The sequence below is a fragment of the Pygocentrus nattereri genome, chromosome 7 (assembly GCF_015220715.1).
Source record: "Pygocentrus nattereri isolate fPygNat1 chromosome 7, fPygNat1.pri, whole genome shotgun sequence".
NCBI lineage: Eukaryota > Metazoa > Chordata > Actinopteri > Characiformes > Serrasalmidae > Pygocentrus > Pygocentrus nattereri.
In genome coordinates, this window is record NC_051217.1 from 15,381,175 (window position 1) to 15,399,383 (window position 18,209).

At 38.0% G+C, this 18,209-nt stretch overlaps 1 protein-coding gene across 8 annotated transcripts in view; it reads right to left on the reverse strand.

The window, feature by feature from the left end:
• Positions 1-18,209, reverse strand: part of si:dkey-205h23.2 (CUGBP Elav-like family member 6) — a 205,927-nt gene that overhangs the window by 19,858 nt on the left and 167,860 nt on the right. For 5 of the 8 annotated variants that reach the window (XR_005130457.1, XM_017706459.2, XM_017706375.2 and 2 more), the window contains exons 6-7: positions 6,292-6,435; positions 4,036-4,183 (exon numbers count right to left, since the gene is read on the reverse strand). Coding sequence is in view for 7 of the 8 variants with exons in the window: in XM_017706459.2 (XP_017561948.1) it covers positions 4,036-4,183; positions 6,292-6,435 (292 nt within the window). In the remaining variant the exon portion in view is untranslated. The remainder of the gene's footprint in view (positions 1-4,035; positions 4,184-6,291; positions 6,436-18,209) is intronic. The other 3 variants (XM_037539903.1, XM_037539902.1, XM_037539901.1) reach the window with 1 other exon arrangement.

Sequence of the window (18,209 nt, forward strand, 5' to 3'; positions counted from 1 at the left end):
AAAACACATCTAGTTTGGTGTCAAGGCTCCACTATGTTAAAATCACATCCATTGTGTTGTCCAGAAACATTGTACTTGATGTGAACAGGTCTTAACAGTCTAGCCCCACCCTTGATTGGTATTGTGATCGTATCAGCCCCCAAAACACTGATCAGGCCTTCTCTATCAGTTACTTACAAAGACAATGATACTTACAAAGTGAAAGTTTCTACACTGAAGTCTACTATTCGGTAGAGACCTGCGTGGGACTGTTTTTTCAGCCCCGCTCCCACAAGATTTCAACCTGCTCCTACAGAAAATTAAAATCTTTTGTCCTGCTACTACCCGCAACCAAAACACTTTGGCCCATCAAAGGCGAAGTGACATCCAATATCTGACATGGTCTATTCACAAATACACTATTCTCTGCTGAAACAACATGGCAGTCATAGTCATCAGGCTCACTGTGAAATAACTTCATCAAATACCAGTAAACACAAAGCAGGAGTTAAACCACAGACTAGTTATATTTGATATTTTGCTTAGTTCCTCCACAACTCCTTAGAATGATTTCATTTATTTTAAATGCTTTACTATTATCATTGTATATTATTTATATCTGATTTAGAGCTTGTTCCAGTTTATTTAGGTTATTCATTAATTTGTGGTATTTTTCTCTTCACGCATGCTTTGGCCCGCTCCTGCCTACAGTGGGTAGGTTTTCCACTGCTGTGAAATTTAGTGCTGCACCGCAAGATATTGTGGCGGGTCCCCTGAGAATGAGTGCAGATCTCTGCTGTACAGTAGCATGTCATATATAAGCATTAACATCCCATGTATTGTTTTATGCTGATATAGGTTCTGCTAGGTAGTCTAGATAGCTATCTGGCATTAGTTAGCCAAGCTAATAGTAACTAATTTTCCCTCTAGCTAAGTAAAAACATATTGCATTTATCCTGATTTATGGATGTTAATGCAACTCAGACAGCTCTTTATCATTTATATAACATTATCATTTAGGGGTCAGTCGTGGGCTGGAGGTTAGGGAACTGGCCCTGTAACTGGAAGGTCACCAGTTCAATCCCCAGCACTGACAGTCCATGACTGAGGTGTCCTTGAGCAAGACACCTAAACCCCAATTGCTCCCAGGGTGCCGTGGATAGGGCTGCCCACCGCTCCGGGCAAGTGTGCTCACTTCCCCCTAGTGTGTGTGTATTCACTAGTGTGTATGTGGTGTTTCATTTCACAGATGGGTTAAATGCGGAGGTGGAATTTCCCCAGTTGTGGGATAAAAAAAAAAAAAAAAATCACTTAACGGACAACAGAAAAAAATAAATAAATTGCATTAAATATTGTGGTCCCTTACTCCTTTAGAAAATTACTTCTGGTAACCAGTTTTACAGTAAAGCTGTTTTAATGTTTTCAATACTTCTACAGTTGTCACGTCTGCTAAGGAAATGAACTCAATTTCCCAGAATCACCTGGGAAATCACAGTCGCCAGACACTTCCTACTTCCTCTCAAGACCCTCACATGGACTCGATCTCCCAGAATACATTGGGAGATCAGCTGACTCCAGATCCTCCCCCACGTACCTATCAGTGTTCGCAATCACTTGATTATTGACTGGTTCCACCTGTGTGTTGATCACATGTTGTTTTTAGTTAGTATTTAAGCCTGGGCTTCAGATAGACTCATTGCGAGGTATTGTTTGTTTCATGGCAACTACTGGGTGTTTTTCTGACTGCCTTCCCGACTGCCTTCCCATGTATGATCTGCGCTTTGTTTATCTCTGTTTTTGGATTTCCCCATTAGACTTGTTTTCTCTGAAAATTCTTCTTTTGTGTTCTGACCCTCACTCGTGTATTACCACGACAACATTGGACTGCCCCTTTGGTTTGTTTGCTTCCGCTATTACCTTTCTGTGTTTTGACCTTTCTGCCTGTTTCTGGATTATGATTTTGATTGTGGATCTCAACATTAAAGCTGATGCCTCTTTTAATGTCTGCAAGCGTCTGAATTCTGTGACACAATTACAACAGTAGCCATTCTGCATTTGAGTAATGAAGTATAATCTGTCTGTACTGTTAATGTTTTGCATAATTCAACACTGGATGCTGTGCAAAAGTGTAAAACATTAAAAATATTACACTGGCTTCAACACAGCACATCACTGTAGAATTCTTTACAGTGTTGAGCAGCTGTGAGGCTTATCGCTGATTTCTTAGTTAACTGAAAATCCAATAAAGAATATAGAAGGATGTTACAGGTAGCCTACAGTAAGATGGTATACAGTGAAAAGCATAACAGAGAAGCATTCAGGAGGGATGATTCACGCTGGCCCACTAATGCTGAGTGTCATCTGATTAGACACAGGGACTTATGCTAGAGCGTTTCTAAGTATTTTCCCCAGCCAATGGTCACATCTAATCTCAGGTTTGTCACCTTGGTTTTGGCTTCTTTTTTTCCCCCTTCCAGCTGCGAAGGGCATTTAAGTCATGCAGGATTAAATTTGATGGGTATAACCTTAGTGAGTGTAGGCTTTATGGATTACAAATGCGGGAGAGCCAGCTGTGTCAGTGTGTTGGGAGGAAGTGTTAAAAAAAGAGAAGGACACTTTATTTAATTCATTTTTCCCAACCCTTAATGTCAGCTTACTTATCATTGTTGAGGCGTCAAAGCCCCTCATCGCAGCAGAGAGAGGGGTCAAGCTCAGGTCCAGGATTATCTTCCACAAATCTTTACTCCAGCTTTGTTTTGTCAAAGACTCTTCATCCAAAGGCATCAGATTGGCCACATGCCTGGCACAAATGTAACCAGCAACGAACCTCACACTGTTCAACTACAGGGAGTGGTCTCAGCACCCCACTTAAGCCTTTTCCAACTCTAAGCCTGCTGACTCTATACTGCCAGGGGTCTCTCTGAAAACAATGCTCTAGGGTTTTCTCTATTTGCCACATCTGTAGCACATGGTAACAATTCACCAAATTCATTATATTAGTTCAATATAATACAGCAGTGTCTTGATTTTACAATTTTAGTGTGTTGAAATTACGATAATACCTTATTTGTATAGTCCACTCTAGATGCTTTGTAAATGCTCAGTATATCTTTAAGTATCATTCAACTAAATATCCAATAAATGCTACTGAATGTGATATGGGGTGTTATTTGGATGGTCCACTGTACATGCTTTGTAAATGCTCAGTATATCTTTAAGTAACATTCAACTAAATTTTAATTCATGCTCAGTATGAAAGATTTTATTAAATCTATTTCTAACCATAGGAAGACAGGAAAGTTTGTTAATGATTAGTATCTGTAAAGTATCTGTAGAGCATCTATAGGAGACCATCCAAATAAAGTGTGACCGAAATTACAATATAAAGCCCCAATCAAATGCCCTAACCACAAGTTAATATGCTAACTCTAATCTTACACACTAGTTATAGGGTGACATACTAGTCACAGTACGAACCTTACGATATGATACAATACGATTCAATGTGACACAGTTACATACATTATGTTGTGTTGTATCATCCAGGATAACATGCATATAATACATACATATAATCATATATATATATATATATATATATATATATATATATATATATATATATATATATATATATATATATATATATATATATATCTTGTAAACCTTTATTCATGTAACTGGAAAACTGCCCAATCGTTCCGATTATAAGAGAGTTTTGAACGAACATGTTTGCAGTACAAAGAAACGCATTGAAATGATTGCCTATGGAAATTTGCCATATGCTACAGACAAGGCAGGTAGAGATCAGGCTTAAAAACGCTGGAGTATTCTTTCAGTGCCGTGAGGAGCTGTTTGATGAGGTCATACATAGCCTTCAACAGGTGGTTTATGAAGCTCATGCTGCTAAAGTACATGCCTAAGTGGCACATAATAACCCACAGTGCCTCACTTGCTGCAGCTGTGACAGAGAGCGTAATGGTAGCATTCACCCTGAGGGGCCTTTAAATGGGCAGTAAACCCATGTGAGAAACTGCTGTGCGAAAGTCCTCCCACCTGAAGAGGGCGTCATAGGGGCAGCCACCAAGCCGTTGACGTTGAAAGCTGCCATTTGCTGCATCTGGGCTGCCGCGATTGCTGCCATGGGGTTGAGATATGAGCCCTGTGTGGCGGCCATAAGAGCGGCCTGCTGCTGCATCATCTGCTACAGAGGGAGAGCGAGACAGGGAGAGAGAAAATAGGGGAAATAACAGGGACATAATGAGTCATTTGTGGAAAAAAATAAGGTGAGATCACAGTAGAAGCGAGAGATAGAGATATCTCTAAAGAAAATGAACAAGGGGCCACTGAACAGCCCTGTTTATATTCCTGCAGTTTTCCTTTTGACCTATGCTGGCCTTGCAAATAACTACTGTGGGTCTGTGTTGCATAACATATTGCTTTTGTACTGTGCATTGTTTTTCATGTTGTCTACTCTTTGCAATGAGTTACTAGTTTATTAAGTTAGAAGCGGCTTGGAAAATGGATGGATGGATGGATAGTTTGTTAATGCAAAAGTTTCAACGCCACTAGTCAAATGTTCTGTTTTTTTTCTAAGCGATAACAAGTTAATACATATTATACAGAGGAGAAACCTAAATAAAGTTTTCTTTTTACCCCAATTTCTATTTATTTGATTTTACCATATTAGAAACATGAATCAAAACAATATTATGCATTAAAATATGCAGAATAATTTTTATTTGTTTTATTTTTTATTTTATTTAGATTGTGTTAACTTAATTTCATCAACAATCAACAAAATGTAATTTGATCAAGGTAGTACCTAAACTTTTGCATATTAACTGTAGGTGCAGTGCTGCTGTGCCTGATACACACATTCTATCGCTACACTGTTAGAAATAAAGGTACTGTGCAGGTACATTTTTGCTCATTATGGTACAAACAATGTAAATGTTCCCTCAAAGGTACATCAGTGGTTTAAGGGCCAATGGTATACCTTAAATAAGTTTTTCCCAGTGGAAAAGTAGATTTTTGTACCTCTTCATAAACTAATGCTTTAGAACAATAAAATAGAAGCCTGGAGAGGAGACAGGGTGTGTGGAGTCAATACAACTTTGATTATAATGCATTATTATTATGGTTCAATTGTGTTCCCTGACTAAAGGTACTTAGATGTACCCAGTAACAGTTTGGTAACTTTTTTTTTCTGAGATTGTACCTCTATCATGTTTTAGCTGAAATGCTGAGAACAGTCTATCACCCAAATAAGAAGCACCCCTGACAAAGAATTAGTCACAAGTATCATCTCTTCTCTAATACTGGGTTATATGTCTCCTTGCCTTAATAACAGACATGACGGAACACTGGGACAAATCACCCGTCCTTAATACCAAATTTCAATTTGGAGTAACTAGTGACATGCTGAAACAGGCACACAAGAACTGTAGCTGAAACTAGCTCCCAGTTTGTGGAAGAGTGGGCTAATATGGACAGGAGCTCTTAAACTCTTTAAAGATGGGTGTAATCCCTACCTGACAGGATTGAGGCTGTTATTAAGGCAAGAGGAAGCATCACCTAGTTTCAGAAGAGAAATGATGCATGCAACTAATTATTTTGTCCAGTGAGCTTATCCTAAATGGCTTCATAATGGTCTCTTTCTATTGATTGATAGCAGAGGTGGAACCAGTAGGGGGGCAAGGGGTAATCACTCCAGGCCCTCCCCATCAATGTGGCCCACAGATGTGCCGCAATAAGCAATAAGGAAACCATGCAGTCAAGTGAAAAACATGAAAGGGAAGAAGAGGACATAATGATGAATACCAGTGTTCACTTGTCAATGCTAACTAATACTGTAGCCAGCTTAGCAGTAAAAAAGAATATTTTATTCTATTTTTATTATTATAATTAGATTATTAAACTCAACGGTTCTCAAACTGGGGGCCATAGTGCCCTGGGGGTCTGCACTTGTATTTCTATGCCCATCAATTGCAATTCATGACTGTACTGCTTAACAAGTCGAGAATGAAGGAGGGGGTGGTGGGTGCAGTAAAGTGGTCTTCAAAGGTGGTCTTAGACTAAAAAAGAGAATTGCTGGGTTGTAACACGGCTCCATCACTGATGGATGAGGTAGACAGTGGAGGATAAATTGTGCAGCAACAGATGGGATAGTCAGTAACTGTAAACCTACATAGTGACAGACGGTGTAGGTAGAGGGTGGATGTATATCTCAGCTTACAGTGCTGATTAGCTTACAGTGGATGAATTTCAGGTAGCAACATTCTGACTGTTTGAGGACATATTGGCTCTTACAGCATGTGTGTAAGCTCCATAGGCCCCGAACTGGATGGTCATGGGGCTGAAGATGCCGAGCTGGCCAGCCATCTGGTGCATCCTGCGCAGCGTCCGCTCCTTATCTGTATCGGCAAATTTCACCACCAGGCTCGAGGATGCCCCCTGGAGACACAAGCAGGGAGGCCAGGATGTTACATATAGATGTTACATAGGTATAGGAATATGCTCCCTCTTTTAATATCATTTGGAACAATCTAAATCAGATGTTCATGTTATGGGCTTTTAAAATTTGTGACTGAATGTTTATTGCATTAATAAATATATTTATGTTGATAATCAATACATTTTTTAAACACTGTTCTCTAAAAATAAAGGTTTAGCCACAGTAGGATATTGTAATAGATGAAAGAAAGATTGAACAAATAAATGAAGTAATTAACTAACAAATACATGTTCAAAGAACAAACTATATATTAGTAATGTATTAAGAAAACATATGACAATAATTTAAAATCTTTAGATATGTCTGTCAGTTTACATTGATTTTGAGTATTAAAAATATCTGATATTAAATATGCAATTCAATTTGTAATAAAAAGTGTGTCTTTCTGCATTCCACAGTTTTAGCGCTCAGCATGAATCCAAGAGGAGAGAAAATCAATAAAAACACGGCTGCCTTATGCTGATTATTTATTTTTACTCAGTAATAACCAGCGATGGATGAAATACACAAACCATGTACTTTAAAAGTTTAAAAAATTACTCCAGTAAAACCAGAAGTTCCTCCCTTTAGACCTTGAGTAAAAGTACAGTATTTGCCTTCAAGTGTACTTAAGTATCAAAAGTGAAAGTACTAAAATTAATATTAATTATGGCTCTATTGTCCTATTATCATTTTTATAACAAGATTCTTGCTTTATCAACTCATTTTAGGTGAAAATATTCCAGTGTCACTCTTGTAACACCAAAATTTTTTAATAGAATGTCATTAATTAGTCTGAAATTTATGTCTGTTAATTTCATTATCATCAAAAGCACAAAACACTGAAGGCAAACAATTACCATGAGGTAAAACCAAGTGGTTATGAACTAACTTTTGTGGACAAGCAACATTACAGTTTAAGATTTAATTGCAACTTAGTTTAAATTTAAACAAGTTTAATTTTAATAAAATCTTGCATTAAACACAGGTTCACAAATTAATTTTCCTTACTATATTGCATCTGCATCTCTGTTCATAAACATAAACCAGCGAAAACAAATTTACTAGAAAATGAAATAGTGTTTGTATAAATTCAGAAAAAGGAAACATGGCAGTCACAACTACATATGTGTACATATTTCTAGATTGTGGTCTATTTACAAAAAGTTATCTTAATTCCATAATTTATGTAGGAATAGACACTCCCAAACTTTTATGCTGTTACACTGTCATTGAACCATATGCTTGCTCTGCATAGCGATGTCCAACAGGTCAAAACAAGCTCAAAACAAAAGTGTGTACCCTGATTGGTGCACTTGCTTTGTGTTTCTTTAGTTTTGACTTTAGGTTTTCATGCACACATGAGCCAAAAGAAACAACAGATTTCATATAATGTAGTGGAGTAAAAAGTAAGACATTTAACTTTTTTTGACTTTGAAATATAGTGCAGTGAAAGTAAAAAGTCACCCAAAATGGAAACACTTCAGTGAAGTATTACATACATGAAAAAAAAAACTATAGTACAGTACAGTAATTACATTTACTTTGTTACTGTCCACCACTGATAATGATCAATAGTATTAATCACCATCAGAATTCTTGCACTTTCAGCTAACAGACACTCCAGACAAACAACTTCTGAAAAGGTGCCACTTGTTTTCAAGATCTGTATAAGGAAGCTACAAATGTAGGCACTAGGTAAATTTCTGATAAAAAATTTGCCAAATTCATAAAGATATCAAAATTCTGCTAGCATTTACATGTCAACATATGGCAGGGGTCTTTAATTAAAATTTTAATTAAAAGTTAGAGAACATCATAATATCTAACTTGCATCATGATTCAGTGCCATACACTGTAAACTGAAGTAGCCTAGTAGGTGTATCAACATCTTATATAGTCAACAACTGAATGTCAAATCAAATAAAGTACATTTCAGTGATATTTCAACAACATGTATTGTCAGTTTTCTATTTTTAGATCACATCATGTAAAATAATCAAGCTCACTTTCTTCTCCAACTGCTGTTTCTCACCTCATCCTTCATCTGTGTGTGCATCACTCATTCGCCTCTCAGTGCTCAATGTAGTAGCGTCACGTGTGATTCACAATGCATGCGATTGGTTTGTGAGTCTCCGGGCCACTAACCCGGTACGATAATGACTAGAAATGTTATGCAGATTAAAATAGGACCACCCCATCAAAATGAAATAATTCTCCATAGTTTATTGGTTATAGGTCAGGGTCAACATAGGACAGTGGACTCGGACCGCGGTCTGCCTATTAGTGACCTTTGACATATGACGTGTGATTGTCTCATGTAAGTACTTCATAATTGCCATATAATAGTGATTGACCCAAATACAAAAAAAACACACCCCAAATTGCCTCAAGATTCTAAGACTTAATAATGTTGGCATTTATTCAAGTTGAGCAGATGTATGGTTGTCATGCTGATTTGTAGTATATGTTAGGAATAAATGATACAATAAAATATCAAAATACTTCAGGACATTTTCACGACACATAAGTCTCTGTATTTTGTTTCATGTGAAAGTTCACAAGTTGAAACAAAAAAAGAACCAGTAATGATATTTTGAAAAAAAATAATATACAGAACAATAATGACAATATTTTTATCCAAAAATTTCTGTTCTGTGCAGAACCAAAAGCCAATTAAAAAGGATTAAAGAGGATTAATTATGCTCTCTTTATAATGAAACATGCAGTTAGTTTGTATTCTTTAAGTGCTAATTATATCCACAATAATTATGATGTATTTTATCACAAACTGATAAAATATTGCCATAATGCCCATTCCAAGTAAACATTGCTGTTTGCTGGTAGCTGTGGCACACAGGTTAGACACAGACCAGTGGATTTTCTTATAGTAGTCTTAAGAGAAAGTTCCACATGAAAGCACAGCTCCAAACTGATTCTTTTAATTGGGCCCTGGGGTTGCCATAAGGAAAAATGATGGGTGCTGGCATGGAGATGATGAGGTGTATGAGTGATGGCTATCTGTGCAGGCTTCAGGTTGCTGCAGAATAAACTGCAAAGGCCAGGTACCCCACAGAGAGCTGCCGTACTGATGCCTCAGCGGATACAGCACCCTAATTACAGCTACCAAACACCCCGTCACATAGAGAGGGCAGCGATCGACTACCGCTGGAGCCTTATGGCAGATATAGTGCCCTATTGATGACAACGTTGCTCAATTTGCATCCAATTAATTTATTTGAGGGACAGAGAACAGAGACAGTTTCTCATGTGATGTCTAGAGAGGCCTGAAAGGCTGACACACAATGTTAAGGGGACTTTTCCCTCAGTGCTCCTATTTAATTACAGGAGCAGAACACTGGAGAAGAGACAGAGGAGCCAAACACATACACACATGCACAGACATTCAAAGGGCAGTGAGGGGCATGATTAGAGAGAGAGAGAGACAGAGAGACAGCAGGAGAGAGAAGGGGATAAGTATAAGAGAGAGAGGGACAGAAAAGAAGGAGAAAGAGAGAGCAAGAAAGCAAGCAAGCAAGAAAGAAAGAAGAGTGATGGAAGGAGAGAGTGACAGTGAAAAAGCAGGAGGATAAGAGTCAGAGAGAAACAGATAGAAAGAGAAGAAAGAAGAGAGATCAAGAGAAAAATAGGAAAAGAGACAGAGAGAAAAGGTAAGGTTGAGAAAAAAGAGTGAGCAAAGAGAAGAAAAAGCAAAAACTAAGACAGGAGAGAACAAATGTGTGAAAGAAAGAGAGGGGATGAGGATGAGAGTCAGAGAGACAGAAATAGAGAGAGAAAGAAGAAGAGAGTGCAAAAGAGAACAAAAGTGAGAAATAGAGGATGAGAGTAGGAGAGACAAAGAGAAAGAGAGAGAGAGAATAAGAGGAGACAGAGCAAGAAAGAAAGAATAAAAGAAAGAAAGGTATGGCGGGAAAAAGAAACAGAAAAATGGTGAGAGTGAGAGAGAAAAAGAGGGTGAGGATGAAAATCAGAGAAAATAAGAGAGAGGGAAGAAGAGAGTAAGAGTGACAAAGAGTGAGGCTATGAAAGAGAGAGCAAGATGAAGAAAAAGATAGAGAGAAAGGCAGAAATAGAGAACAATGTGAATCGCCTCTGTTTCTTATGCTATCAATCCGTAATAGCCTCTGCTTTTTAACAGACGAAGCCCCCTGGCCCATACAGAGACCTCCAGCACTGCTGTGATTTTCTACTCACAGCAAGCCACTTAGAATTTTGCTGTTACTACATTAAATGAAACCCAGAACGAGACCACAAAACCGATAGTAGGTGGCACACTGACATTTACACTGAGAGGACAGTCAATCTAAAGTCTTTAAAATAAACAAAGGCTAATTTTCTGTTACTACAGCTAGTGTTACTGGCATAGTCACACAGTGCGCTGTAACTGGAATACAGTGAGTTTGTGAAAAGTTAGCTTATATCAAGTGTGATGAATTCATAAGCTTTACTGGGCTAAATCTGTGCAAGAAAAGCATAAAGTGAGTTTGAGCTTGATGGTTATCAGCACTTTTCGCATCACACCTCAGCTGTGCCGTTTACTCTCTGTGGCAGTGCAGTGCTTCTCATCCAGTATGCAGTGCCCTTTTACCCTTCAATCTGCTTAGTAACTGTTGCTGTCTACCATCACTTTGGTTCCAATATTTCAACATTTGCCCTTTATATACACCATATAGACATAAGTATTGGGACACACCTCCTTATTATTGAGTTCAGGTGTTTCAGCCACACCTGTTTCTAACAGGTGGATAAAATTAAGCACATAGCCTTGCAGTCTCAATAGACAAACACTAGCAGTAGAATGGGTCAGAGGTCAGTTTGTGCAATTTCTCTCCTGCTAGATCTGCCCCTGTCAACTGTAAGTGCTATTATTATGAAGTGGAGGCACATAGGAGCCAAAAAGACCATGGTAGACCATGCAAACTACAAACAATGGTGAAATCTCGAACTGTACCACGAGCCCTTCGAGCTTCGAGTACAGCTCGGCTTGATCCGCCATCCTTCAAGGTGCACGGAAGACAAGCGTGGAGAATGTTCTCTGTACTGGCACCCAGGTGGTGGAATGAACTCCCATTGGCTGTCCGAACAGCAGAGTCTCTTGCTGTCTTCAAACGTAGACTGAAGACTCATCTCTTTACACAGCACTTAAATGAGCACTGAATTATAAGCTGCACTTATTTTATTGTACTTCACTGTGTATTGTAGTTTATTGTATTGTATTGTATCTTATTGTTATTGTATTGCATTGAATGGCATTGAGTTCTGCATTCAACTCTGTTTCTTTTTCTCTTGGTGTCTGCAGTGACATTTTTTTTTCTATCAGTATCTGAGCTCAGGACTGTCTTTTTCTCTAAGCTATTGGTAACTAGCAAAGATACTTTCTCTAGATTGACAAAGCACTTCTTGTAAGTCGCTCTGGATAAGAGCATCTGCTAAATGCTGTAAATGTAAATGTAAATTGCAAAGTAAGTCCAACTCCATATTACCTTTGGATTTAGAATTGTATGTCATAAAAGCTCCTGTGGGTGTAAAGTGTAGGTGTCCCAATACTTTTGTCCATATAGAGTATTTTGAATGAGACAATCAAGGTGTCATCTTCCGATGACACCTTATACTCCAACACAGAAGAGTGTTTTGTTTTCAACCCATTTCCTAAGCCAAAAATGAAGAAAAGGACTGGATTTGGATTTGTCTGTGAGCCTCATAATCAGCTCACTATTAACCAAAGACACCTGTAATCAAAAGTCATTTCATTCATAGTTTTGGTAAAGTTGGCACCCTTGATATGATGCTTAGGCTATTCATAGTATATTTGACATTGCCATTTGTTAACAGCTTGAGCTCTTTTGTGTTTTGCAGTGATGTTTTTGGTGTAATAATGGACAGAACAGGATATGAGCAGCCTCACTGTGAATGCGACTGATTGAAAAGAACAGTTCAAACAATTTGTATGTCTAAACTGAATTGAACTTTCCCTCATCAAATGTAAATAGCTTGAATGTTATTGGTTCATGGTGCCAGTTCTACACTTCTACGTGATGTGCAGTTGTCGAAGTCAGGTTGAAATGTGCTTGCTGGGTTGAAGCTGCATTGCGTGTGAGAGTATCTGATAGCCCTGACTTATAATATAAAGACATTGGTTTATACATCTTTCGTGTTTGCCACCATTATATCATAATAATCTTGCCTCTGGCTAAGTTTTCAGGTAGTGTGCTTGTGGGTTTTTTTTCTTTGCTGTTAAGAGATGCTGTGAATTGCTGTGATGAGCAGAGGGTTGAGTCTGGCCACCAGACTGTGTGATGTGTGTTGTTAGTGCCAAGTATGAAAGTGAGCCCTTCTAAATGCATACCACACTTTCAATTTTTGACATTTTTTTTCATTCATTGTGAAAATAATTGGTAGGTTTGCTAATTACTAACATAATTGATCCCACTGACTTTAATGTATGTATTCATTTTACTGGAATAAAACTAGAAAAAATATTCATTATAACATGGCTGAAAAAATATGTGGCATAGGGTGACCAGTCTCCAGATTCCAGAATCACTGAGACTGAGACGTCTACAGACCTGCAGTTTGTGGCTCTGGGGCTGCTTGGTTAAAGCCGCTAGGCTTTCAGTCCAGACTCAGCTGTGAGGTGACTCTGCAGCAGCTGCAGGTGAACTTCTGCAGGGTGTTACAGGTTTCATATCGCATCCCGTCACACACACGCACAAGCACGCCGGCTGGCCCGCAGGGACCCATCTGCCTCGCCTCCTGGGACGCCGTTTCAATTAGTCGAATCGATTCCGCACAGTGCTGGAGTCAGAGCAGGCGCTATTTTGTCCTTTCTAATTTCATTTTGTCCCACCTCCTGACCTTTCACTGTTCTTTCCACAACTTTCCCCCACCGGTGGAGCGGCCAGACTGTCGGATTTAATGAGGTCGGCGCTTAGCAAACATCTCTCCCTCCAGCACTAACCACTCTCTCGTCTAGTCTCTCTCTCTCTCTCTCTCTCTTTTGCTACTTCTCTCTTCTCTTTTCTTCTGCTGCTTCTCTCTGTCACTACTACTTTCTCTTTCTCTCTCTTTCTTTCTGTTCTAATTCTTTATTCTCTGTTTGTTGTTCTTTCTCTATCTCTCATTTTTTTATTACTTCTCTCTTTCTCTCTCTCTCCCTCGTTTTTTCTTTCTTCCTCTCTGTGTTCTACTCCTACTTCTCCGTTTCTGTCTTTTGTTTTTTCTCTCTTATTTTTCTGCTGCTTCTCTCTCGCTGTCTCTCTCTGTCTTCCTCTTCCTTCTTTTTGCTCTCTCACTCCCTTATTCTCTCTCTCTCTTTCTCCCTCTCTGTTGCGCTGTCTCTCTTTTTATCTCTCTCACTAATTCCCATCTTTCTGCTTCTCCCTCCCTCTCTCTCTCTCTCTCTCTCTCTCCCTCTCTCTCTCTCTCTCTCTCTCTCTCTCTCCCTCTCTCCCTCCCTCTCCCTGTTCTCTGGCATTTAGATCACATTCACTTTCTGTTTTGTGTATCTGTTCACTTATTTATTTATCGTCTCATGAAGAATGCATCGTGCTGGCAGAGGGCCAGCATGGGGACACGGCTGGAGGCCAGGCAGGGTGAGAGAGAGAGAGAGAGAGAGAGAGAGAGAGAGAATGATGAAGAGAAAGGGGGATGGATGGGTAGACATAGAGCTACGACTGTAGATGGGCTTCAAAATCTGTTCTCATAAATGTTTGCAGTAAAACTACACGTTTTGTCTCTGTGCAGTGCAGCGCATTATTCTCACAGTGTTATCACAGTCATTTTATCATATGCATAGCATTCTGTTGTCATTATTGACTCTTGCTATAAAAACTAACCTCTATTGATCAATAAATGAGAAACTCAGGTACGCTCGCCCTCGAAGGTCAATTTATTGTTTAAACTTTCCCCGTGTTGCTGTGACATAGATGATGCGGCGAAGTGACAGCAGGCATTACAAACTCAGCAGGAGAGCAGGACATTTTCCCCCGTCCCTGCTGAAAGCTATATCCTCACAAACAAACACAATAATCACCACCACCGCCAGCCCCTCTATCTCGACAGAAAAATAAATTTGCCGAATTTGATAAGCTGCAACAGGGAGCCGTCATTTCTGACAGGTCCGACTGAGGCATTTGTCACGGGTTCAAAAAACTAATCCCATTTTGAAGAGAACACACTGCACTTGTGAAGAGCGCCTATATTGGATTTTGCATGGGCCACAGAGATGTAAAGAAGTAGAAGGGAAAGAGAAAAAAAAAACAATAACTCAAAGTATAATTGAGGGATTAGATCAGAGTTAGAGATGAGACACGCTGCCTAGTTGCTGTCATCTCTGAGGATTGCTATGGAATTAGGAAAAGGGAAAAGCTCTGAAAAGGCAATAAGCTTCAAGGTGTATTTACTCTTTTGACATAATTTACACTCTATACACTGACATCACGGCAACTGTTGTGACAAATATGCAATAAAAGCTTTAGCTGTTTTCTCAAATAGGACAAACACCACTTAATCTGCCACAACAGAAAACATATATAGTCGGATATGAGATTTATACATTGCCATATATTTATTTCTTTATTTTTTTATGGAAAGAATGAAACTTTATTTGTTAACGGAGCAACAGTATTCACATCAGTCACTCCCTCACAAAAACACTCGCACACAACATCTTACTATTGTTTCAATGTTATATCTCAAAAGAATGCATGGTGCACTCTCATAAGAGATGGTTCTTCCAGAATTACTTAATAAAAACAATGGTTTTATATTGTCGCTGTCCAGAGAAAATCATTTCATGATGAATGGAGCAACAGATGTGCTCTAAAATCACTCAGAATAAAATCTCTTTACATCAACTTACATTAAAAGGGAAGAGTGTTTTTGCCCTCTCCTGTAAAGTTACTATTTGGAGATGCTTGTTTTTCTTTGGACAGCAGCAATATAGAACCGTGAATACTCAAAGAACTGTTTACATGATTGAAAGGTTCTTTGCATGGTGAAATGGTTCTTCAGACCGATGGAGAATATGTTGTATATGGTTCTGTATAATAACTTTTTGAAAAAGGTTCTATATAGCACCAAAAAGGGTTCTTCTATTGTTACAAGCTTGACATCATAACATAGAAGGACCCTTTTTGGTGCTATATAGAACCATTTTCAAAATATTTCTATATAGAATCATACACAACCCATTCTATACACAACCATATTTATAGTCACCAAAGACAAAAGGGCTCAGACCTTTGTGGAAAGGAAGAATCATGCTGTATGTTGAGCACTTTGTCCAATTAAAACATCATTAGATGTTTAAGTAAAAGAAGAAAAAGGAACAAAGATATTTATAAATGGTGGGAAACTCGTGGATGAACTGAGGTGTGTCATGAAGCAGCCATTAACTGTGAAAAATCAGTCTGGGCTGCCATGCTCATAAACAGAGCTATACTTGGACTACTGTTTCATGCAGTTCTTATTATAGTCTTGGGTTGGTCCGATTTCTTAGACTAATTAAGAGCTTACCCAAAATATTGTGCGGTCAGAATTGTGGTGTGGATACAATGCTCAGTTACTTTCACATTTGCTTCCATTAGTGACAAAAACTCACCATTTTTTACTTTCTAACTAACTAGTCTATAATTGTTTAAAATAAATATCCATCCTTCACATATATTCTTGATGTTGTGTAGTGCACAGCAATCAAATGGACTATTACAGAATAATGTTTGAAATGGTCTGCACAAAACAAGGTAGGTGTAAAAGCTTTACAAACCATTTGCAAACTCTGCTTTCAACTGAATGAAAAACAGCAAGGAACAGCAGTGCTTTTAAGATCTAACTGTGTACTTTAAATATGTTTTTCCTAGGGCAAAAATACATATCTGTATGTTTTCATAACCTAATGTTTTAAATAGAACAATACAATAAAAAAGCCTGGAGACAAGACGGGCTGTGTGGAGTCAATACAACTCAGAAAATATAATAGTACTGTAATGGATTATGGTACAATTATGTTCCCTGGCCAAAGCTACCGAGATGTACCTTTGAGATACAGTTTTGTACCATTTTTCTGAGACTGTACTGAAAAACTGGGCCAGGTGACGTTTGAGGTGAATGTGTTTTCAATGTGCATTAAATTTTTCCATACAAAGTGATAATATAAAGGTGAGCTAATCATTTGCTGCTTTATTAACCTCAGCATGTGCAATCCTCTGTCACTAAGCACTGTTGCCTTTTCCAGTGGAGTTCTGCTGTCTAAACATGGAGCCCTGAGGGAAATGGAATATACCACAAAATGCTTTCAATATATTACAAAATGTAAATTGAAAAGTGAAAGTCAACATTATACTCGATGTAATAATACAATCACTAGTGTCTGGTAGCTTTGGCTTAAAACATGGTGGGCTATGGTTTGCAACATTTTTGCTATCACACTGGACCTCAGCTGTGCCTCTTATCAGCTCCACAGCAACGTGAAACACAATATCTGACAACCATTGCCCACAGGTAAAGCACCTCACCATCTAACCTGCACTCAAAGAACTCTCCACTACAGTACAGCTTTGGCATTTGTTTTAGCTTATTAGTCATATTTTTCTCCCTCGTTCAGTTCTTTACTCTATTTGAAACAGTATTGTACTTTTACTGTTGTGCTTCGGTATCTTTCATCATCTATATACTTTAGTAATGACTTGCAAACTATGTATTGCAGTATATCAATAAAGAATAGCTGTCTGTCAATAGGTCGCCACCTATTTATTTTTTTATCATCCAATCATCCAACAAATGATTAATTTTCCTTTTACACTATCTACAATAATAAATACAGCCGCAGGAAATACTGAAAATGACAGAAAAATGTGCTTATAATATTGATTTGTGATTACATTTTCAAAATTAGCCTAATTGGGAAGGAAAACTGTAAACCTGACAATTTTATGACAACGGCAGGGAATCACCTTAAAGCATCGTGAAAGAAGTACAAAGGAGACATATTATGTACATACAACTGATTTTATTTTTACTATTTATCACTTATGTATTTATTTACTTCTTCTTTGTAATACTTATTTATTTATTCGTTTATTTTAGATGAATGTCTTTTTTTTTACTACTTCTATCAGTGCCTAAATAATGAATTGATGTTTTTCTTTTCCAAATTGCTGTTAAAAAAGCACATATTGAAAGTGTTTTGGCTGAAGAGTGTTTAAGTGAAAGGTTTGAGTGCTGATATCACATTAACGGGATAAAATGAGTTAAAGAATTTGATATTATTAGCAAGATTAACTTTTGGCAGTTTTTCTCTATTTTCCTTCTTTTTTTTAATAAAATGAATATCTATCATTGTGATAGATGAAATGTTCATAATACTGACAAATAAAACATGCTATTAAAAAACTAAAAATGTAGGTATCCCCTAGCCCCCTTTTGCATGCACCTCCTGACATGGCATTTCTTGGCCATGTTATGCAATGAAAAGCACCAAACTATGGAGTCTGGCCTGCAAGACTAGCTATCCCCCGGTGTTTGTTGGGCACTAAATCAAGATTTGGGTGCAGAATAGGGATTTTACAAAAATAATTTAATGTACTACTGATGATTAGCTCAAGAATTTTTTTCTGCCTCCTAATGTAGTTTTTAACAATAATATATGGTTGTCAAAGATTATTATTACATGAACATTGTTGTATGTCTATATTACACGTCTACAGTATGTTAA